At 50.1% G+C, this 23,585-nt stretch overlaps 1 protein-coding gene across 1 annotated transcript in view; it reads left to right on the top strand.

Moving 5' to 3' along the window:
- The first annotated feature begins 6,430 nt into the window (after positions 1-6,430).
- Rims4 (regulating synaptic membrane exocytosis 4) overlaps positions 6,431-23,585 on the top strand; it is a 57,798-nt gene continuing 40,643 nt past the window's right edge. Inside the window, exon 1 of the mRNA XM_048349483.1 lies at positions 6,431-6,772. Within this exon, the coding sequence (XP_048205440.1) occupies positions 6,676-6,772 (97 nt within the window). The 5' untranslated portion in view covers positions 6,431-6,675. The remainder of the gene's footprint in view (positions 6,773-23,585) is intronic.

Below are 23,585 nucleotides of genomic sequence, written 5' to 3'. Positions count from 1 at the left end.
GCACAGAGACACTAAGAAATTTAGTAATTTGTCTGAGAGAGATAACTACACAGGAACTAGTTGTAAGTGTAATTGAGATGGATGGATGGATAAATTAATGAGGTTAGGTAAGTAGTTAGAGGACCTTGAGTTGATGAAGTATCTGAACATCTACATCCCCATGAGGCTCAAAGTTATGTGTTAGCCACTGGAACGCAAAGACCTATCAAGAAAATATGAGTCCCTCTCCAGTTCCCAGCCTACATGGACAAAGTCACACGTGCAGTGTTTACACACATTCTAGGTCACAGAGGGGCAGGCACATCACAAGCAAATGAGATCAGATAACTTAACTCTACAGAAATAGAGCCCACACACTGCAGTGACAGCCATATAGACACTGATACTCCTAGAGACAAGGCAGACATGGAGAAGGATAAGCCATTAATAGAAGAATAAGAGCATATCCACTTTAATCCATGAAGAACCACACAAAGACTTGTACACTTGGGCCACTTGCACAGAGAACCTCTCTTTTGTCCCTCTCCCTGCTACAAACACACATACATACACTGTGACACATACAGCCAAAGTGGACACACTGAACACAAGGACACACACCTTTCAAAACATGCTCAGAAACCAAGTCATTAATGAGGCATGCAGAAATGCCTATTTATTCAGAGACACACAAATAAACAGAAGTGTTATACACATAGCCACAGTGACAAACACAAAGATCAGGATGCAGGGTGCATTTAAAGCCAGACTGGGCACACTGAACACAAGGACACACATCTTTCAAAGACATGGTCAGACACAAGGTCATTGCCTCACAAATGAGGATATAGGAATGAAAAAATGTCCACCTATTCAGAGACAGGCATAAGTGAGTGTAGTTGTTACACACACACACACACACACACACACACACACACACACCAGCACATAGGACAAAGACAAGATTAGTCTTTCACTAGCTGACCTAGCTGCAAAGGAACCCCCTTGGGTGTAGCTATATCCCAGTCACTTCTCTTTTTAGATGACAGTCTGCGTCTTACAACAAGGGACCCTTCCTTCGGTGCTCCAGCTTAGAGGAGAGGGGATCCAGCCACAGCTCTTTTCTCTGGGTGGCCAGAAGCTCAGCAGTGTCTTTGTACCCATTCTGTCACCTAATCCTGCTCTGAGACTTCCTCAGGCCCAGCCCTTCCCATAACCTTTCTCACCACCTAGGTCTCCACCACAGCTTTCCCTCTGGCCTCAGAATCCCCAGTCCCCACCCTCCTCAGGTCCCCCTTTCCCTGAGGCATTCTGTCTCAGTCATCTGTCCCCACGGAGGGAACAGGAAACCAGCCATGATTTTTGGCTTCCAATCCGGATTTATCTGAGAAGAACAGGGAAGGCAACCTTCTAAATCTAGTCCCATCCATTCTCCTCAGAGTAGCCATTGGGATCATTTTTAAATGCAGACATGAGGACAGTGACTTTTTAATTTGTTGATATAGACTCAGAATGTAGGAACAGTGCCAGAAGCATAGTAGGTAACATTTCCAGCTTAAATATCACGTCCCTGGGGAAGCCTCTCCTCTCTCCAGTTGGAGTTAAAGTCCCTGCCCACTTATAGGTAGGCACACACACTACAAAGTAATATATTATACTGTATGCTTTTATGGCATTTATCACAGTGGCAATTATAATTGTTATAAAGAAACGATCAGATACTGTTGTCATTAAGCAACAATTAACATAATTGTTTAATGTTGTCAAACTGTAACCTCTAGGAAGGCAGAAACCAGGTCTCTTCGATTCAGCCTTGAATTCTGAGAGTTGGGTCTAGACTGGCACATAGCCAACATCTCAAACTTTAATTCAATGGAGGGATCTAGTTAACTCTCTGCTCTATATCAAGCACTTTCTACACATCTAATCTTCACCAGGGCTTTGTACAAAGTGAGGGTTAAGTATCCTTACTTTATAAAAATAATGAGACCCCCCCCCAAAGAGGTTTGCCAAGTTCACCCAGGCATTATAACCTCTTCAGACCCACTACTCCTGCCTGGATCTTGCTACCCTTCTCAGTGGGCCCTAAAGCCCAAATGGAACGTTTATCTCTGGTTTCCCAACTTCTTTCTCCTGGGTCCACATCAACCACTTCCCCCACCTACAATCTCAACTATCCTTCCACCATCAAACTAATTCTTAGGACATTTTCTTCATACTAAGGTACTAAGTGAAATTTCCTATTGGGACACTATGCATTCATAAGGGGTCAGAGATTTAACCTTACAGACCTGGATCCTGCTGGTAGAATTTAGCCACAAGCTAATCCAGAACAGAGAAATCATAACAAAAGGGTACTGCCCAGACTGTTGGCCAGAGGATCTTTCCTCTTCTACACACAGCCAGCCTCCTCTGCAGTTGCCTTGTGGACCTCCTGCCAATCTTTCCTGGTGAAGAGGTACCCGGGTCGGGGGGGGGGGGGCTCTGTCCGGGAAACAGTTTTGCCCCACTTGCAATCTCTGGCACCTCGGTTTCCCTCTCTCCAAATGAGGGAGTTAGATGAGATTCGCAGTCTGTCTAGTTCTGTGTATTGGGCGCAGACAGATGGATCTGTCATGTCCTTAGTAGTAATCACTGATTCTTCCCATGGGCTCCACATATATGACATCATTTGATGGAGATATCCCACAGTGTCCCTGTTTTACCAATGGAGAAACTGAAGCTGGAAGAGGTAAATCCCCTCACTCAAGGTAATTGCTTCAATGGGTTGTAAAGGAGTATTCCTGTCATCCTAGCTACTTAGGAATAGGAAGCAGGACGGTCTCATGTTTGAGGCCCTCCTAGGCAAAGTTAGGAAGAGCCTATCTCAAACTCAAAAGGGCTAGAGGCAAGGCTCAAGAGGTAGAGCACTTGCCTAACATGTACGAGGCCTGGGTTCAGTCCCTAGTGCACTGTGGCGTAAAATATGATCCCCACACATGAAAGGGTGTTTGGGAAGGGCTCTGACTGGGCAGGTCTTGCTTGCTTAGCATCACTCATGCAGTTACTGGCAGGTGCCAGCAGGGGCTGCATCAAGGTCCACATAGGCTGGGCTCACTCCTGCCCAGGAAGCTAGCTGTGAGCTGGTAGCTCCATGGACCTCATTTGGGCCTCTCCAGCATGCCCTCTTCACGTGGCCAGGCATCTTGGGTGGGTGGGGACTGGCTTTCCCCAGAGTATGGAGCCCAAGTATACCAGAAGTAAGCTGTAGGGCATTTCTGACCTAGCTTCAGAAATACGCATATCACTTTCTCTGCATTTTACTGGCTGCCTAAGTATGTTACTGAGTCTGACCTGGATTTAAGGAGGAGAGGATATAGATCCCCAACTCCTAATGGAAGGACAAGGAATGTGTCGACATGGCTCAGAGTAGTGGCCCAGCTGATAAGTGGCAAAGCTGGAACTGGACGTGGCTGGCTCAGGTTTGCACCCTGAATCTCCATGCACAGCCCATGTTCAAGGTTTAGGCCTGGCATTTGGATATTTCTTTGAGGTCCCTGATACTTCTTTCCTGGCTGTAGGCCCTGTGTCCCTGGCCTCCTGTTGCCCTTGACTTTCCTCCCATGTGCTGCTTTCACCCTGCCCTCTTCTTAGGAAGCCTTCAGAGCCATGAAAAGGGCACAGATTTTAGAACTGGCAATCTCAGATTCCAAACCCACTCCTTCTCTATGACCTTAAGCAAGTAAATTCTCCTCTGCAAGCCTCAGTTCTTCATCTGTAAAATGGGGGAGAAGGTGGGGTACCAACATTTTGCCAGGCACTATTCTAAGTTCTGGGGAAGGGGAGGGAGGGAGGGAGAGAGAAAGACAGAAAGAGATAGAGAGACAGTGAGAGAGAGAGAGAGAATAAGTAAATGAACAAGAAAAGTGCACATATGTATGTATGTCTACACACTCATGCATATGTAAGATAGGTCAGATAGTGATAAGGGCTATATAAAAATATAGTAGGGCATGGAGGGTTTTGTATTTCAGGGTGGTTATTTGCTCCTTTATAATGGGTTGTGAGGGGACACTTTACTGGGAAAGGGACAGTTCAGCAGAGCTCCTTGAAAGTGACCCCCTGATGTTCCAGAAGGAAGAATGTTTCAGGCAGAGGGAAAAGCAAGTTTTCTAGATTTGGAGCCAAGAGAGGCATAAGGATGCATTAGAGATGAAGAAGGAGAGGTGGAAGAGCCAATGTAGTTAGGACTTTATTGTACTTAGACTTTGACCCTGGATCAGATGGAGTCATGGGGAGTTAGTGGCAAAAAGAAGTTGTCAGTTTCTGGATACATTTTAGGTATAGAGTGCATAGTGCATAGTAATTGTTGATGGACTGAATATACTGTGTGAGAGAAAGAAGAGAGAGAGTGAGAGAGACAGACATGACTCCAAGACCTCTGAATAACTGAGAAAAATTGAGTTTTCTTTTCTTTTTATCATAGTGGGGATGGCTGTATGGGGAGCACTCTTACTTGTTCCCCTTGCTGCTCCCAAGGTCTAGGTCTGGCTCATGGGAAGGCAGGAGGGCTCAGGAGCATCGCCTTGGGCCAGGCAGTGAGCTAGGTGTTCTACCTATTGTGGTTGCAGCCTTGTTGGGTTGATCAGAGATCTCTACACTCATGTGACTCCTTTTGGCTTGAGTGTGGGTGGACACACTAACTAGGATGGTATCACCATTGCTATGTTACATGATAACCTGAAGGGTAAAGGAGATATCCTAATCACAGGGCCCTTTACAAGCAAAGTGAATTTGGAGCTAGTAAGCAGAGCACTTCAAAAGGATGTGAAGGGATTGACATCCTTATGTTGCCCTTGAAGATGGACCAGCCATGTACAAAGACAGAGAACTACTTCTAGGATAAGAGCCAACGGCCAGGAAACAAGGACTCAGTTCTACAACCACAAGGAACTGAATCCTGCCAACAACCTGAATGACCTTGGAAGCGGACTTGTCTCCAGAGGCTGTGGAGATACAGCTCTGCCTAGCCAATAGCTTGTGAGACCTTTAGAAGAACATGCAGTCAAAACCGCCCAGACATGGAAGTGTTCACTACTATAAATGACTTGTTTAGCCACCTCCCTGGCTATGAAGCAACAGAAAACCAATACCCATCCAGTCCCCATGGCACTGATGAGGAAAGAAATCCAGGAACGTTTCCTATAGCCTATCCAGAAAGTGCCATAACAGGTACCGACTGAAACCCTGAAATCATTTGGTCTGGTTGGTTCACAAAGATGGCTGCGAACGACTGGAAAGGAAAGTCACTGTGTTCTCGTGGTTGTCTCTGTTTACCCTGGATTCTGGATGTCTGAGAATGGGTGAAAACTGTGTTTGCTGGGGGTGGGGTGGGGTGTATATCTGACAGAGTGTGTGCAAGTGCCTACCACAATGTGTCCCAGCACCCTGAGTCTGAGGGGGGGGTCTCTCATCAGAATGTCACTGTGACTGGGAGTGACTGAGTCTCTGGCTGTGTTCGGTGTGTGTCTGAGGGTGACTGTCCCAGTGTCTGACAATCAGGTGGCTGAAGGCGGAAGGGCACTGAGTAAGTGCTAGTTTGGAGCTGTGTGTGTTCATCTAAGTGTGTGCTCACGTGTGCAAGAAAGCTAGGGTATCTGCCAGCCAGTGTGTGGGCACGAGAGTGCACGTGTCCGAACTTCTATGGGCTTCTGGGATCTGAGCTTCTACCTTGTAGGGGAGGGCTGTGTGCTGAGAGTGTCCTGCCCCTATCTCCCAGTGATTTTGCAGGTCCATTTGGGCCAGTCGGAGGGTGTTTGCTGGTGTGTCTGCTTCTGTGTGTGTGTGTGCGCGCGCGCGTGCACGTGTGTATGGCGGGGGGGGGGGGGGGCGGGTAGGGGGTGGTGGAGACTGTGCATCGTGGATTTGTCTGTCCGGTGTCTAAGAGGGTGTGTTCAGGCACGATGGCACGGTGAATGTTATCTTGGTGGTACACACGTGAAACGGAAGCCCCCGGTCCGCGCCCTGAGCGTGTCTGGGTCCCCGGGTGAGGGCTGTCTGGGTCGGTGACTGGACGCCGGCATTTGAGGCGAGCCTCAGAATTAGGAGTGGGGGTTGGGGCCGAGGGTGTGTGTGTGGGGGGGGGGGGAGGATCGGCCGCCGGACCCGCGGGCGAACGCCATCCACCGACACCGACACCGACACCGACACCCGCCGCGCGCATCTCACTCCGCGCGCACGCGCGCGCACCTGCAGGACCAGGGACGGTGCGAGGGGGCTCAGCCCGCATCCTCCCGGCTCCCACGCCCCGCCGGCGGCGCCCCCTCCTCCGGCAGCGCTCCTTCCCGCCGCGGCGGCCCCGATTGGCTGCTGCGCGCAGCACCGGCCCGCCCCAAGCGGCCGGCGGGGGGCGCCTCGGGCCAGAGCGCGCTGCGCCGCCGCCGCCACCGCCGCCACCGCCACCACCACCGCCGCCGCCGCCGCCGCCGCCACCACCGTCGCCGCCGCCACCGCCGGGAGCACCGCGCGCCTCGGGCTCCACGCGCCGGCCAGCGCAGCGCCCGCCGGCTCCGCCGCGCCCGCCAGCCCCGCCGGCCCCGGGCCGCCGCCACCACGCCGCGCGCCGTACTCCGCGTCAAGAATGGGGCGGCCAAGCTGCCCAAGCCGCCCGCCGCCGCCGCGGCCGCCGCGGCCGAGGCACCGGGCGCCGGCGCGGGCATGGAGCGCTCGCAGAGCCGCCTCAGCCTGTCCGCCTCCTTCGAGGCGCTCGCCATCTACTTCCCATGCATGAACTCCTTCGACGACGAGGACGCAGGCAAGTGCCCGGCCCACCCCCGACCCCCGACCTCTGGGAGTGTCCTGGGGGCCAGGCCCCTCCAGGGCTCCGGGCGTCCCGAGAGGTGGCCAGCCGCCCCACCACCCCTGACCCCCTTCCGGGAGACGGCCCGGGGCGCCTTCTCCTCTCGCGGGACCGGCGGCGCGTCTGGGTGGCGCTCCCTCCCAGCCTTCTCCCCGGGGACCACCCCCTTCCACCCGGTCTTCTGCCTCACCCCTTTCCCGCAGGTGGGCCCTTGGCTTTCCTGAACCCAACTCTCCCTGCTCACCTGTGCCTTACAGGTGCCCCTCCCCATGACTCGTTTTCTATCCTCTCCGACACCATTCCCCGAGTCTCCAGTGTGTACCCACTCTTGAAACCCTGGTCCCTTCGCCTAGGGTTCCGCCGTGCCTTCCCCCTCCCCCCCCCCACCTCACCCCAGCCACTGGAGGTGGCGCACCTCTCCATCTTTGTCTGGGTTGCTTCTACAGGCTCGCTCCCCAAGACCCCACCAGGCGCCCAAGGCCTTGAGCGTTCCCACTCGTCCCCAAGCCCCTTCCCGCACTGTCTGGGGCTCCAGACTTCTAGTTCCCCTAGGACTGGGGCCCCGACCACAGGGAATCGACCAGGGGATGGCCTGTTCGCTTTCCTCCGTCTCTTTCTGGAGGATGGGGTAAGGCAGTGCCTTACATTTGTGTGCCCATCAGTGTGTGCCCTTGACCTCAGGGGCCCCTGTCCCTGGAATGGTCTTTCTGGGGGCACTGAACCCAGCTGCCATCCCGCCGAGCCTGGGAAACCTTAGCACAAAGCCCAGGACCAAGAGGGGCAAGGAAAACCTGTTCTTAAGGGGTTGGGAGCAGGCAGAGGGAAAGGAGAGCTATGGATTTGGTTTTGGGGTGAGGAAAGGAATTGGGACAACAGGTGGGGGCAGCTGGAGGGCCTGGGGGAGAGTTTCCCAAAGAGTGCAGAGCTTGGGAGTCTTCATTCTTTACTTATAAGCAGTGACCTTGGGCAGGTTTATGCTGCCCCTCACCTCAGTTTCCTCAGCTATAAGGCTGTGATGGGAAGGCAGCGTTAAAAGTGTTTTGTGAGCCGGAAGCCTAAGAGTATTTGAATCAGTGAGGGGACTAGAACGAGAGGAGTGCAGGGTTGGGGATCAAGATGGGTTCACGGGCACTTAGGAGACTTTGATTTAAAAAAAAAAACGGACTGTCTAGAAAATGCATAACTGTACACATCTAGTCTCCAAGTCTAGGGCATTCAAGGACCCTGCCTACTGGCACCCTTGTCTGGTCCACCTGCTCTCTAAGGGGGAGATGGGATATTATGGGATGGTGTGGTGGGTGATGGATGCTCACCTGAAGGCAGCCAATGGGGAATGGAGAAAAAGTTCCACAGGGTCTATGGGAGGTGAGACAGATCCCTAATCAGTCTCTCATGCTGTTGACCTGGAGGTGGGTGCAAGGGAAAGATGACATTTTTATGGAATCACCATTTTACAGAACCAGTCAATGGGTTTCAGAAGCTGAAATTCCCCCATGATGTGGCTCAGGGAGGTTGCTTTATAATTCTGGATAAGGCAAGGTGAGGAGGAATAGAGGGCTTTCTAATGCAGTGGCCTCCACTGGAGCAAACTCGGAGACAGGAAATTAGGCTGGCCTGGGGTCTGGGGAAAGGCTGCAAAGAAGGAGCCTGGGCAGGAGGCCCCAGCAGCCCAGGTAAGGAGGCTTTTTGCCCTCCCCTGGTGGCCTGATGCTTGCCTGAAGTTCACCAGGCCACTTTTGTCTCAAGAGCCAAGCTGGGCAGGTATATGGGTTTGTTGGAACATTAGAGACAGGCATGATTTGTTGTTTCCCCCCCCAATGTCATATCCATGCCATGGTCAGACACTGGTTATTATTGCAAACCACAAGTTATTGTCTGCCTTTCACCTAAGTCAACAGATGACTTCATGGAATATTAGTGATATGTTTTAAAGGTTCATCTGATAATTATTTTCCAGTAGGTTTCTTCAAATTTGTGTTTCACTTGGAAGAAACTAGAAATCATCTTATCCAGTCTTTCTATCCCCCAGATAGGTTGAAGGGAATATTTGTGTGCATGTGTGTGCTTGTGTGTTGTGCGTGTGAATGACTAAAACCAGATGTGTGGTGAATATATGTATATATATGCACATATGCATATATATATGTGGTGTGTGTGTGGGGGGGGGTGAGTCATATGGCTTGAACTCAGGGCCTGGCCACTGTCCTTGAGTTCTTTTTGCTCACAGCTAGCACTCTACCATGATCCTCAGATGTCAGATTCCTGAGTAGCAAGGATTACAGGTGTGAACCACTGGCACCTGGCTCTGTGTGTGTGTGTGTGTGTGTGTGTGTGTGTAACCCAAGGTCATCTAATGTGTCATGCAGAAAGCTGAGATGAAATTGAGATTTCCAGTTCTCTTTCAAAACCAGTAGTTCTATCTCTGTAAAAGTGGCTGTTTGAAAAGGCCAAATTTTACTGTGTAGAAAATGGTTCCCAGATGAGGAGGTCTCAGGAGTGGCTGGTAACTGAGCTGAGAGTTCAGTTTGGGCCTTTCTAAGCTCCTTGATTGCCTCACGTTTGGGAAGGGGAGGGAGAAAGTCTAATTTCTGGAAGAATAATAAGGGTCTGGTCAGACTTAGAAGCAAGGGATGTTGTCTTGGTGGTTAATTTCTCTTGTTCTTCTCAAAGTCATTGATTTCCTTCTAAAAGAGGCCTTTTGGATGTATTGTATTTCTTTAGAGTGGTGCTGAACTAATTTCTAAAAGCAGTTGGAATAGTCTTTTGGCTGGTGGGCAAACTGTCAGGGCAGGCTTGCCTTCATCTGCCTCTTGCCTCTTTTCTGGTCTTCTTTATGCCAGTCTGTCCCTGATGACTCTGTCTCAGAACTGTGTCCCTGACAGGCATTGGGCTTATCTGGGACCCTTCCCTTTGTTACTGCTTCTAGATTCATATCGCATGCTTCCTTTCCATCCATCAGATAGGGCCAAAGCTATGTTCAAGAGTGTATGCTACCCTTCAGCAAGTTTCCTAAGGAATGAAGAGAGGAGACTTCTTGTCATTAGCCTTCAGTGGGACAAAGCACATTCTTGCTTTAAACTTAAGAGTCTGGGACCCTGGAATGGGCAAAGAAAGCTCTACTGTCTTTTTCTGCATCTTTTTAGCCACCTTCAATGGACAGGAGGTTGGTCACTGCAGGTTGCTAGAATTCCTGCCAAAGGAGCAGCTTCCCTCTTGTGCTTTGAATGCATTTCTTACCCCTTGCCCCTTCCCCAAGGATGCAGGGGCTTTAGAGAAGCAGGCACCTGAGGACAGGGTTTTTGTTTCTTAAGGTACCTGTGTCTTTGTTGCTTAGCCTGGGTTTGTAATTCGGGAGTTATGGGGTGAGGGAGAGTTAGATGTACGATCCTGTTTTTTCTCATTTGTAGAAGGAAGAATGGACTCTGCAGGGCCAGTGTTTCTAAACGGTTATCATGTGCTAGATGTCTTTCTAGGCACTTTAAAGGTTCTATCTTAATTTCTCCCTCACAGCATTCCCACATATTGCCGTTATATTGTCATCCCCATCTCTACATGAGAAAACTGAGGCAGAGGAATGGGAATTCGTTCAAGGTCACTCACCGGAAGCGAGGGAGCTGGCATCTCTGGTTTTAATTATCATGCTGCTTGCTATGCACAGGGCTTAGTCTGGTACTTGGTATAAGGTAGGTCTCAGCTCGTGTTAGCTTTGATCTGTGTTATTACCAAGTGAGCGTTGTTTCTGAGCCTGACTATAAAGAAGAATCTGTGGATTTGGGCAGGGAAAAGCCTGATTTAAAAAATGTTAGCTTTTATCGTTTTCATAGGGTAATTTTTATTGCATTGTTGTTAGTGATTAAGGTAAGGCTAGACGCTCCTCCTTTGAAGTGGTTTAAAGATGGGGATTTGGAGAACTTGAACAACAACCAAAGGTGGGAGGCAGTCTGGCTGCCCATTTCTCTGCTCTTCCTAACCGGTTCACGTGCACAGATGGACAGGCCTGCCACACTGTCCTGGGGTGTAGCTGGGGAGCAGCAGTGTATTGTGTTTCCAGCACATGCCAGAGGGGTTGTTACATCAGGATCTGGAATTGAGGATAGTGTTCCTGAGCCCGGCCAAGTGGCTTTGGCGTCCAGTTCCTCCCTCCCTCCCCCCTCCCTCCCGCCCGCCTAGGAGAAGGGCGGAGAAGCTGGAGCAGCCAGCTCTGATTTGCCCATAGGATGGATGCTTCGATCCAGCGCAGGGAGGAAGTTGCCATGGCAACACCAGCTGGCTACCCATCCCTTCCTAGCGGTTTGAGCCACATCTCTGGGCTAGAAAGCTCTTCATGGCACTGCCCTCTTCTATTCAGATCAAATCTGATAGGGGAGGCATGGCAAACGGGACCCCCAAGCTAGTACCACAGCCCCCACCCCCAACCCACTTTTGGACCGAGGGGAAATGGAGGTGGCCTGAGTTACTTCTGAGCTAACCCGTATCTTTCTACATAGATTCAGGTGGGGATAACTAGAGCTCCGGTTCCTGCCCTCACCCCCAGACACCTGGGATGATCCCACTGGAATCCCATCCCCCCCCTCCAAAATTTACACCGTTTGGCAGAGTTTTCTTTCCCACACCAAGTGCTAACTTTTGTCCTTGAAATTTGACCTGAGCTTTTTCTGGGAAACAAATCCTTCTCTTCCCTCCCCTTCCTCTGGAGATGGTGGGAACAGAGAGATCCTGTCAACCCAGACAGGGCCTGGGTTGGGTGGGGGAGGGCCCTCGCATATCCTTTGTGATCAGGGCCACCTGAAGGCAGGAGGTGGAGGCTTTGAAGCCTGTATTCCCACTCTCACCTGCCGGGCAGGCTACATCCTTTCCTGCCCCTGCTCCTCTCCCCACCTCAGTTTCCACCCTTTATGTTTTGGGAGCGGGCCAGAACTCTTTTAGATTTGGACAACTGAAGCAGAGTAGAGAATCAAGCCAGTCATCTCCATAGTTCAAGTTGAAGGGTAAGGTGAGGTTGTGTTTTCAAGCCACTTTATTTATTTGGTATTTCAGATTTGCATACATTATGTGGTGCTCTGAATAACACTCTCTTATTGCTTTCTCCTTCCTTGCCCTCCAAACCATTATTTTTTTAAATCAGATTATTCTGAAAGTATTATCTCAGGAAAACAGGGAGCATCAAGGACTTACCCCTGCCCGGTACATAGATCCTGCCCGGTACATAGATGCACAGATCCCTCGAATCTGCTCTGATCCCTTAGAGTCCTCCCTTGAGCCTTTCCCCTCCACCATCCTCCCGCTCCCAGATTCCTGGCTCCAGCTCCCTTGGTTTGCAGCTGCTAAGGGCCACCTGGCTTAGTTTGAGGGGAAGGGGGAAGGAAGGGTCCCTCCGCCTTGTTTCCCTTTGGGAATGAGGCGCTGCCTCCCTCCTCGTCCACCCCCAGGTCCACACCACAGGCAAAGCCTGTTCTAGCTGGAGGCTGAATCAGGGGGGCGGCATGCAGAGGAGAGAAGGAACGCAAGGAAGCTTCTCCCTCAGCTGCCCTTTTCGACTGTTTGGGGCCTTTCTCCTGCCTAGAAACCATCGCCAGCATGTCTTATAAAAACTTCTGGGCTGGCGCCGCTTCCAGAGAGTGTGCTCAGAAGGGTGTGGTGTCTCTCTTCACTCGGAGCCACCAACCCCATCCACATCGTTCCACGCTTACGGTGGTGGAAAGACAACAACGCTTGAATTTGTCTCAAGCAAGTCCCTTAACCTTCCCGAGCTTCTTCAGGAAAGAAGGGTTAATGATCTTGGCAGGAGTGTCTGTCAAAATGAAGTGACTCAGGGGCTTGCCCAGCAGTGCCCTGGGCTTTGCATGATCACATGTGTAGTAAGCTGAGAGGGCAAGCCGCTCTAGATTTACCCATTTCTCAGAAAAGGAAAGCCAGGCAGCCGGAGCAGTTTGGGTGGTGTCGATCCCAACCCAGCAGTGTTTGGAGGCCACCTTCTGGGCATCACACAGGTTCCTAGGTGGGAGAGGGCTGTACCAACTTTAGGGGGTGTACATGTGCTGTCACCAAGCACCTGACGAAGCCCCAGATGCAGGGGCTTGTTCAGGTTCCTATAGGGCTCCCCCACCTCCCCAGGTTCACCAGCTCTCTACCTTCCTGGCCATCATTCCTGGATGACCCGCCTCATGGTCAGCCAGCAGCTCCTGCAGCTGCCTGGCCTCCTTGAAGAATTCAGTTGTCTGCCTTGGCCCTGGGGGCCCAGCCATCACCTGCCTCTCCAGACCGATGTAGGCCAGTGCTGGATTATATTTAACGCTGTGCTATTTCCACTTGACAGCTCCAGAGCGCCACCCCCTACTTCTTCTTCCTCTCCCCCCCCCCCCCCACTTCTGATTCACTCGGAAACTGACGAGGCTGATGTCAGCGCCTTATTCTTAGCCCCCGTAATTGTAACTGCATTTAGCTGTGCGCACTTCATTAACAGTTTGTGCGGTGGGGGAGTGAGGGACTGGGTGCCTGGGCAGGGCCATGCTCGAGACGGCCAAAGGGCATCTGCTGCCTGGACCCTGGCTGGCTGCCTGCTCCGGGTGGACCAGCTGGGTGGGTTCCAGGTCTAGCTTTTCAAGACTGCCAGCCCTAGAAGGACCCGGGGAGAGCGTCTAGTCTGTTCTCTTCATTAGGCAAAGAGAGAAACTGAGGCTCAAAGAGGCAGATTGGCTTGCCAAGGACATGTGTGAAGGACCCAGAGTTCTAGCCTTTGAGAAAGATTTTCTTCTCTAGCATTTCTTGGTTCACTTAATATTTAATCAGCCACTCAGCAGCTAAAGTTCTAGGCACGGGAGATATATGCTGCTGTGGAACCACGTTTTGTGTTGAGGGAGACGCGATAGCCAGGTAATCAATTAAAGTGCCTAAGACTCTTATCTCCAATTAACCACCAGAAAATCAGAAGTGGTGCTGTGGCACAAAGTGGTACAGTGCTGGCCTTGAGCAAAAAGAGCTCAGGGACAGTGCCCAGGCCTTAAGTTCAAGCCCCATGACCAACAACAACAATAAAGGTAATTTCAGTTGGTGTTAAGTAGAATGAAAATGAAAGTGGTGGAATAGTATAGTCATGGGAAGCTTACTGAGGAGGTGGCATTTGAGTTGAAGCCTAAATGACAAAGAGCCAGCGTGGGAATATGGAGGGAGGGGAATGGGAAAGGCAGAGGGGATAGCTACACAAAGGCTCTGAGGTTAGTGTGAATTTGAGTTTTAGGAGGTAGAAGGCAGACTGGCATTGTTAGAGGGTGTGGGTGAGGGAAGGTGAGATCAGAGAAGCAAGCAGGGGTAGATCATCACAGCCTATAGACAATGATAAGGTGGGAAGACAGGTCCAGAGTGGGATAAAGGCCCTGTGCTAGGGAAAACCAGAGGCCAACAACTCCTGTTCCTGAGTCCTATCTCTGTTGTTCCTTAGGCATAGATGGTTGTGCTGTCCTCCCTTCTGCAGCTGGAAGGCACGTTAGTTGGAGCGAGATTCTTCCTGCCCTTTCCTATCCCTCTTTACATCCCTCTTTCCCATCCCTCTTTGTAGCTTCTCAGACTGACAGAAAGAACATGCCTTCAAAATCCTAGAGACCTGAATTTTTCTCCCACTTCTGCCACTTGTAGCTTGTGTGACCTTGAGCAAATTGCTTCATCTTTCTGGGGTCCAGTTTTCTTTCAAATGGACCATTAATACTAAGAATAAACACTTCAATGGATTGTTGATGAGGAATAAATGCCATAACATATACAATGAGATTGTGTGTTAATGCCTGGCACATAATAGGGCTTCAGCGAGTGGTGACTACTAGTTATGTCAATTTGAATGGGTAGACCTAGCAAGGTGGGGAGGAAGGGAGGTTCTGTAGCTACTTAAGTTGCCTTTCAAGCCTCAGTATCCCTATCTGCAGAGCTGTGTGTAGATGCAGGCAGTGTCCCAGAGAGAAAGCACACCTGTGCGGGCCCTCCTCTTTTGGATTCCTCTACACCTCTTGTCACCCTATGTGGTCGTATTGCATCCCTGACAGTCTTAGACTGTCAAAGTTTGTCGCTAGCTGGTCTTTGGTCTTAAAATAAGTACTTGGAGGGAGCTGGGAGTGTGGCTTAGTGGTAGAGCGCTTGCCTAGCATGCATGAATCCCTGGGTTCGATTCCTCAGCACCACATAAACAGAAAAAGCTCAAAGTGGCACTGTGGCACAGTGGTAGTATACTAGCCTTGAGCAAAAAGAAGTCAAGGACAGTGCTCAGGCCCTGAGTTCAAGCCCCAGGACTGGAAAAAAAGTAAGTATTTGGAAATTATAGACATATGTTACAATGTGTGTGTGTGTGTGTGTGTGTGTGTGTGTGTGTGTGAATGAGTGTCCCTGGGTATTGAACCCAGGGCCTTGCTCTTACTGGACAGGTGCTATGCTTCAGCACAAGGTCCTGGGAGTTCTGAGCACCCTAGCACTGGCCCCTCCTGTCCCTTCCTCAGAAGGGGCACCGTAAGCAGCTCTCACAACTCCACCTGCTGCTGTCACTGAAGATATTGTGTGGACGTGGAAAGAAAGCCAAATGCCACCAAAAGGACACTCAAGGAGATGTCCATTTCCCTCAAGCCACCATCACAGCCTTTAAGATTTCAAATTTTTATTTTCTTTTTGTGAAATGCATGTCAACACTTATGGTGGTGACTAGCCTTGTGCCCAGCTGGGAAGCTCACACATTATCCTACATGATAGAGATAACAGCAGGTATCCTGGGCTTAAATCCTGACTCTGCCCTTTTACTGACTGTGTAATCATGAGAAAGTTACTTAACCTCTCTGAAACAGTTTCTTTGTCTACAGAAGAGCTCATAACAGCCCTTTTCTGCCTCGAAGGTGTCATAAAGATTAAATGAGTCAATATTTAGAAATTTAGAATATTATAGAGAGCCTGGTGTACACTAAAAGTATGTTAAAAGCATTCATTAGCTCTTGTTAGTTGAGAACATTTGAGTTAGAAGCCACCCTGAGTTAACCAACTTTGGCTATTTTAGTCAAGGACCAGAGAGGGCTTTCAGTTTCCACAAAACCTCACATTTAGTCTATGGCAAAGTCAGAAACAGCAGTCATGTTTCCAGATTCTTAGCTCAGGGCAAGGCCTGAGCCCAGGCCTGCCAAGTGGCCATGATGGATGAACCCTGCCCCTACTTGAGACTTCAGGTCTGCATCCTCAATCTCCAGCACTTGGTGCCAGTGGGAAATGCCTCTTGGATCATCCTAGGAGTAGGTGGGAGGATGTCATTAATTGATGCCTGGCAGTAGAAATTAATTAGTTCCTTAGCATGTTTTGAGACATATCTCTTAGCTGCACGGGTACTACACAAAGAGGGCCAGATGCTTACAGGGACCACCCAGTTCTCAGGGTCAAACCTCCCCTGAATCACCTGGCCTCACGAAGATGCCACTTCAACAGAAGCTGGACGTACTGACTTGGAGCACAGGGACTCCCAAGCTTGGCAGCGTGGCTCTGAGGGGATGTGGGTGGATGCCTCTAGCTAGGGAGGATTTAACTTGTTCTCTGGACTCTTGGTGGTCCTTTCAAATAGAAAGGAAGAGAAGATGGCAGAACTCTCCCTTCTTACTTCCCCTGGGCTAGCCTTGGCTGTGGGCTTTGTATGCTGACAGAGTGGGGGAGCAGTCGGAGGGGGGACTTGCATGAGAGAACTTAGCATCTACCGTGCTCATCTGGCCTCAGCTTGGTTCCAGGGATGCGTGAAGAGCCAGTGGCATCAGCTTCCTGTGCCTCCAGGTCAGGTCAATCTCATCAGCAAGGGGCAGCACTCCAAAGATGGGACAGAAGTTACTTATACCAGCTAGAGGGCGGGGGGTCCTCTGGTTAAGGGGTCTGGCTGGGTCCAGCCACCCATTCTGTGGGGATGTCTGGCTACAGTATAGACAGCAGGTGTCTCCTGAGACACTGAAGTGCTGTGCCATGGCCAGGCTCTCCCTCTACTCAGACCCTTCCCATAGGTATGATCATCACTGGAGTCAGGATGGAGAAACCAAGTCTCTGGCTAAGTTCACGCAGCCAGTGAGGGATGGGGCAGGTCTCTGGACCCTGAATCCACCCTGTGGTCTTTCCAAGGCTCTGTGCTGCATTTCATTTCCTTCATGAGTATGTAGGTGACCTTTTTAGTGAGCTCCTTTCCAGATACCCCTCTGAAGGCGTCTGTCTGTCTTGACTTTGTGCCTTGCACACGTCAACCCTTTGTGTCTGACAAAGCATATTACCTACTCTATCCCACTGATTCTCATGGAAACTTGGCCCTGAGTCTGCAGAGGTGGGCAGGAGCCCCAGCATGCTGCCTGAAGGGCGGTGATAGCTTACGAGACAGCTGATGTGTCATAGAATGAGCCTGGGATTTGTCATATGAAAACCTGGATTTCAGATCTTGTTTCTGCCAGCTTGTCAGTCAGCAGACCCTGGGAATATCGTTCTCCTCTTTGAGCCTTGTGTTCCTCATTGGAAGAAGGCTACGGCTGTAAATCCACAAGTAACCTGCAGGAATTCCTCTGATAGCGCAAGGTCCAGAATTCACAGGGCTCTGCTTGCTGGAGAAGCAGTGTGTGTGTGTGCATGCGAACAGTCTCAGATTAGGGATCCTCTGTAAAATGGGCACACTGCCACTTGCTCTACTGTCCTTGTATAGCTTACTCCAGGAGTAGATCCCTAAACATAAATATAAGTATTAGGGCAAATAAGCTTGCCATTTCTGTAAGTCATAACAGCTGAATAGCTAATGCATAAAGGTGATGGATGACACCTATTAGATTAGGGAAGCCAGGATCAGCATGTCATCCAGCAGGTGACCTCTGAATGAAGGTGTCAGGAGTCTTACAGGGGGCTTCTGAGGACTGTGTAGAAAAGGGCTTGGCACATGTCTTCTGTGAGGGGCTGAACCAACAGGTATTTTTGCAGGCTGTACTATGCAGCCATGCAGGCAATATGTAAACAAATGTCATAATAGAACTTTATTGTATATTACACACACACACACACACACACACACACACACACACGCAACAGACAGTAATGTGGGTTTTCCCTGGGGGCCATAGTTTGAGGTTTACTAGGACAGAGTGCACATATCAGCCATCCCACCAGCTGCTTATCACCATCTCATCAGCCGAGGTGGGCTTGGGAGTTGGTTGTGACATTACTTCTGGTTATACCAAGATAGGCAGGTTATAAGAGGAGATGGGGCCAGGACTTGGGGGGAGGCGGGCATGGGATGGGGTATGACAGCATTGCTCACTCCAGCAAGGAGCACAGCATGTTTGACCTCTGGGAAATGGTATTAGAGAGAACGTGACAGGATGAATAAGGGAAACGAGATTGGGACAGGGCAAGATTACTTATCTTCACATTTGCAGTTTCCACAAGCATTTGTTACTCCTGACAGATCCCAGCTTCTCCTTAGTTGACGGTCTTGTCTGAGTTTTATCCCTCTCTGACTCTTCTTGGGCTGATCTCTTGGCAGGGGAACCCCCTAGCTCTTCAGATAGCACAGCTCTCTTCCTCATGTGGAGCAGGTTGCTCTTCTTGGGTACTCCCATGATGCTTTGCCTTGTCCCTTTTCTAACATCCGTGCCTTGTAGCTTCAGTTACCTTTCTATTGTCACACTGGGTGCTTCTGGCCAGGGACATTGTGAATTGTCTGCAATCCCACTAGAGGCACTAGTTTTTAGGTAGACAGAGCTGGATCTCAAACTTCTCTCTCCTTTCCCTGCATTTTATTTCTGCCTTTCTTCTTCCAGTGGCAGCTGAGGGCCAGGCCTTAGTCCACTGACCTAAGCCAAGTCTAGCCTTTGCTCTGGTGATATTTTTGGTCTGCTGGTGGAATGCCAGACTCTAGACAACCCAAAGGAACAGATAGTAATTCCATGCCTGCTGTGGTAAGAACCATGCAAAACAAGTGCAGGAAAGGCCACAGCAGGGAGAACTGACTTCTCTGGGAAGGGTAGGGGGCAGCTAAGCTGAGACCTGAGAGATGAATACATTGACCACATGCTGGCAGGAGAGAGTGGGCAGGAGACCACAATGCTGAGAGCATAGATAGGGGCTAGTCATGGGAGAGGAGGGTTGAATCCTGAATTCTTATGTCTCCTCACCTCCCTGTCTCTTCTCCCTCCACACACACGAAGAAGGAAATACCAACTACACTTACTTCTGCACACTAGTCAGTATTATAGTATTATTCTTGCATTCTACTTTGTATCTTCCAAATATTCCACAGTGGACACATCATGGTAAGAATCAAAGGGAGGGTCTCAAGAGTCAGTACACTGCCTGAGAATAATGATAACCCTACTCACCTAGTACTGCATTCTGAGCTCCACTTCTGTTAACTGCGCTGAGGAAGCTGCTCTCACTGTCCTTGTTTTGTAGATGACGAAACTAAGACGCAAAGGTTAAGTAAAGTGTCCAGGAACGCAGAGCAGGACTCCAGTGCACTGCCTGCCTCTGGAGTCTGACTTTGTTTACTGCTCTGTGCTACCCACCTCACAGGATAGGGACTTGGGGTGAGAGGGCCCCTGTGGATCGATCCCTCACCCAGTGCCTGGCATGTAGTTGGTGCTCAAAAAATGTTAGCTCCTGTTCTTGTTGGCAGCTGTGCAGAAGCCCTGAGATAGGAAGGGGCCTTGATTTTTTTAGTGTGAGTCACCAGCTCCCGGTTCAAACTTTAAAGACCTCTCTGAGCTGGATGCTGGTGGCTCATGCGTGTCATCCTAGCTACTCTGGAGGCTAAGATCTGAGCATCGTAGTTTGAAGCCAGCCTGGGCAGGAAAGTCCGTGAGACTCTCATCTCCAGTAAACTACTCAAGAAAAGCCGGAAATAGCACTGTGGCTCAAGTGGTAGAGTGATAGCTTTGAGCAAAAGAAGCTCAGGGACAGACCTCAGGCCTAGAGTTCAAGCCCCAGGACCAGAACAAACAAACAAAAGACCTATTTGACTTCAGAGGAAAAGCAGGGAGCCAAGAGGCCCAGGACTGGCTCCCTGTGGACAGAGCAGCTCTCCTTAGTGCCCTAACCCATTCCAGCATGGGACCGTCAGGCCAGGGTGGTGGTGATGTGCTGCCTGGCCTGGCTGCGTGGGTCAAAGTGCACCGGCAGCCGAAGTCAAGAGTGAGTGTGTCGCAGGCTGGTCTGGTGATGTTGGGAGGCTGGGAAGTGCCGGCTGCAAGGCAGGAACAAATTACTCTCCTAGAGACGAGGCTGGGCCAGTTCCTGCCGTGTTACATTATTAAATTTGTAATCTTCATTCTAATACTTTCCAGCAGTGAATAAGAACCAAATTTAAAATACTGGCTTTACATTTCTGGAACGGAGCGCTTGTCAAGAACTCTTGAAACCCATAATTTCTCTCCAGAGGTGAATGTCTTAAGTCTTAAAAAAAAAGTTGTTTTAATAAGGGGAACCACCCTGGTGTTAAAGGTTGGGGTTGTAGGGTTTGACCCCAGTTCTATGTCTCTAACTCTGAAAAGGGTTCAGCGTGGAGTTGGGCCTGTGGATGCCTGCAGCTCCCCTCAAATTTAAATCTCCTAAATCTGAGGTCTGGTAGGGGAAGAAAGTAAAAGAAACATGCTTACCTCACTCCCAAGCAGTTGGCAAATCTGCTGATTTGGAAAAGGATTTGGTGGAAATTGGGCTTATATTTGCTAAAAGAATCCACCCACATCAGGCTTTTGTGAGTTTTCCCATGACCTCTCCCGTGAAAAGCATCCTGCACCACCTTGGTCCTGCCATTCCATGTGAATAGGCAGTGCCCTGATCTTGGATGGCCAGCATCCCTGGGTCCTCTGGCCCCCAAGTCTCCCCTCAGGAGGGAGGAGCCCGAGCAGGGATGGGATACATCTACCTCCACTCTTCGTGCTAGGTCAAGGAGACCCTGGAACTCCCTGTTTGAATGGCCCCGAGCTGGCTTCCATGGTCTGTCCAGATCCCTTCCTCTACCCCTCCTCGTGAGGGTGGACTCGGTCCATCACTGGTGTCCTGACCAGTGGCTTTGAAGGGGCTCTTAGTGTGGGTCAGAGGGAAGTGCAGAATGAGCCTGTCACCGCGGGGAGTGGGAGTGAAGGGCATGGGTGGGCTGTGGCCAAGGCCCCACGCTTCCCTCATACCATGGCCAGCCTCAGGACTCAGGATTCTAAATTTGAACCCGTCCTGGCCTTCAAGGTTATTATGAAGACATATTTCTCAGAATAGAAGGACAGGACATATTTTATTTAATAGCCTTGATTGATAACTCTTAAATATTTAGGATAAGTATGAGAGGCTCATTTGTACTTCTGCCTGGGGGCCCACGCATTAGCAGCCTTTGCGTCATCCTTCGAATGGAGAGCAAGACAGCCCCGGATGGGCCACAGCCTGGGCCTGGGTACAGGCGCATGGCTTGGATGTCTCTTATGTGCAAATAAGAAGGGCTGAACTAGAGCCTGCTACCTTCTCTAGGAGGGGGTACTAGCAAAGTCTCATCTCCAGTGTCCTGGGTGCCAAAGGCCAAGGACCTTCCTCTGCCCAGGGGCAAAGCCAAGCAGAGCAGGAGGTCTGCTCCATCGATCAGGGTGTGTCAGGTACCATCATGGTTCAGGAAAAGCTGTTTACCTGGCACAAAAATGCCACATTCCAGTGGAAATCTGGGGCCAGGGAGGAGATTCCTGGGGACCCACAAGGTCCGTTGTTGATGTGCCCTGGGAACAAAGTGGGTATACTAGGAAGTGAGCAAAAGGAGAAAGAAGAGCCAGGAGACGGGGCTGGGAAAGGTCCCCATTGCTAGCCCAGGATCAGCCTCTTCTAGGATACCAGAGTTACATTGTGATCTTCAGACCTCCCGGGCCTCTGTTGAGGGAGAATACTCAACATCCAACCCCCACCTTCAATCTCAAGTCATTCATATAATTAGGAAGGTTGGGTGGGAGTGCAGCCTCTCAGCCCCCTAGGATGTGAGCTAGTCCCGCCCCCCACCCCCAGGGCAGGGCATTTTTCATGCCCAGGAATAGCAGAGTTGCCATTTATCTTTTATTTTTACTTATTGGTCAGTTGCAGGGCTTGAACTCAGTACCTGGGCGCTGTCCCTGAGACTCTCTGTGCTCAAGTCTAGCGCTCTACCACTTGAGCCACAGTGCCTTTTCCAGTTTTTGAGTGGGTTAATTGGAGATAAGAGTCTCATGGGGACTTTTTTTTTTGCCCAGGCTGACTTCAAACTTTGATCCTCAGATCTCAACCTCCTGAGTAGGTAGGATTACAGGCATGAGCCACTGGTATGGCCTTTTTGTGTGTGTGTATGTGATGATATTGAGTTTTGAACTCAGGGCCTTGGGGTTGCTAAGAAGGTGGCCTACCACTTGAACCACACACCAGTCATTTTGCTGCATGTAGTTTGTTTCTCACATAAGGTCTTGTACTTTTGTCCAGGCTCACTTTAGATTGTGGTCCTCTTACTGCTGCCTCCTGAGTAACTTCTGGGATTACAGGCATGCACTACCATGCCCAAGCCTCATTTTAACTTTTTTTGTGTGTGTGTATATTGGTTCTGGGGCTGGAACTCAGGGCCTGGGTGCTGTCCCTGAGCTTCTTTTACTCAAGGTTAGCATTCTACCACTTTAGCTACAGCTCCACTTCTTGCTTTGTGGTGGCCAATTGAAGATGAGCGTCTCATAGACTTTTCTTCCTGGGCTGGTTTTGAACCATGATTCTCATATCTCAGTCTCCTGAGTAGCTAGAATTATAGTTGTGAGCCACTGGCGCCTGGCCCATTTTTGACTTCTTTAAACAATTGTGTATTTGCCACATGTGCAGTTTTACTTGCTGTCATTTCTCACATGCATGCCGTGCTCTAGATATTATGCTAAAATTTCATGCATGTTCTGTTGCATGGTCCTAGCACACATCTTCATGGTTCCTGGTCCTGTTGTCCAGATGAGGAAACTCAGTAGCTTTCTAAGACCACATAGCCAGCAATAAATGGCAGTGCTGTTTCCTTGGGTCTCATATCTCTAGTCTGTGCTACATCTAACCATGGTAGAAATTTGGAGAGAATGCAGAGAAAAGACACAAGGAAAAAAAAAAAAGCAAACCCAAAAGCCTCAAACCTCCAAGCCTATAGGCTGGAAGTAAGAATGTTTAACCACTGGGGCTGTTTCTAGGAGTGCATATGTGTGCATATGTGTGCCCAGGAACACCTTTAAACCAAAGCAGGGTCATGCTGTGATGCTATTTTGTAAACGGAAGCCACTATTCAAAATTCACCTTAAAATGACCTTCACAGGCTGGCCTCCATGAGGACATTAATTTCTAGGATCAGGTCTAGAACTGTAGTCAGCAGACTTGGCCAGGCAGGCCCAGAAAAGCACAGGCAACTTACTCTTAATAGCTCTGGTTCATCTTTATCCCTACCTTTCCACTCCTGCTCTTGTAAAATAAAATAAATAAATAACGGATAGCCCTCCCCAGGATTTTATTCCATGCCCAGCCCCGCATTTCAATGCAAGGAGCAGAAGGCTTGTGAGCTATAAATAGCCCAAGCCTCTTCTGCACAGTGGTGAGGAGTGTTTGTAGGTTCTGTCTCCTCCCAACCTGGTGACCTGGATTACTTCCTTCCTGCAGTGGCTGCGTCTCTCCGTCCCTTTTCTGTGCATCCTGCATGAAGCAGGCTCCCACCTTTGCAAGTACTTCCTGAGTACCTAGCTGGGCCAGGCCCTTGTGGCTGGGCACCCAGGCTGGATGAGACATCATC

This window comes from Perognathus longimembris, chromosome 6 (genome assembly GCF_023159225.1).
Source record: "Perognathus longimembris pacificus isolate PPM17 chromosome 6, ASM2315922v1, whole genome shotgun sequence".
In the NCBI taxonomy this organism is placed as follows: domain Eukaryota; kingdom Metazoa; phylum Chordata; class Mammalia; order Rodentia; family Heteromyidae; genus Perognathus; species Perognathus longimembris.
This window is presented reverse-complemented; position numbering and strand designations above follow the sequence as displayed.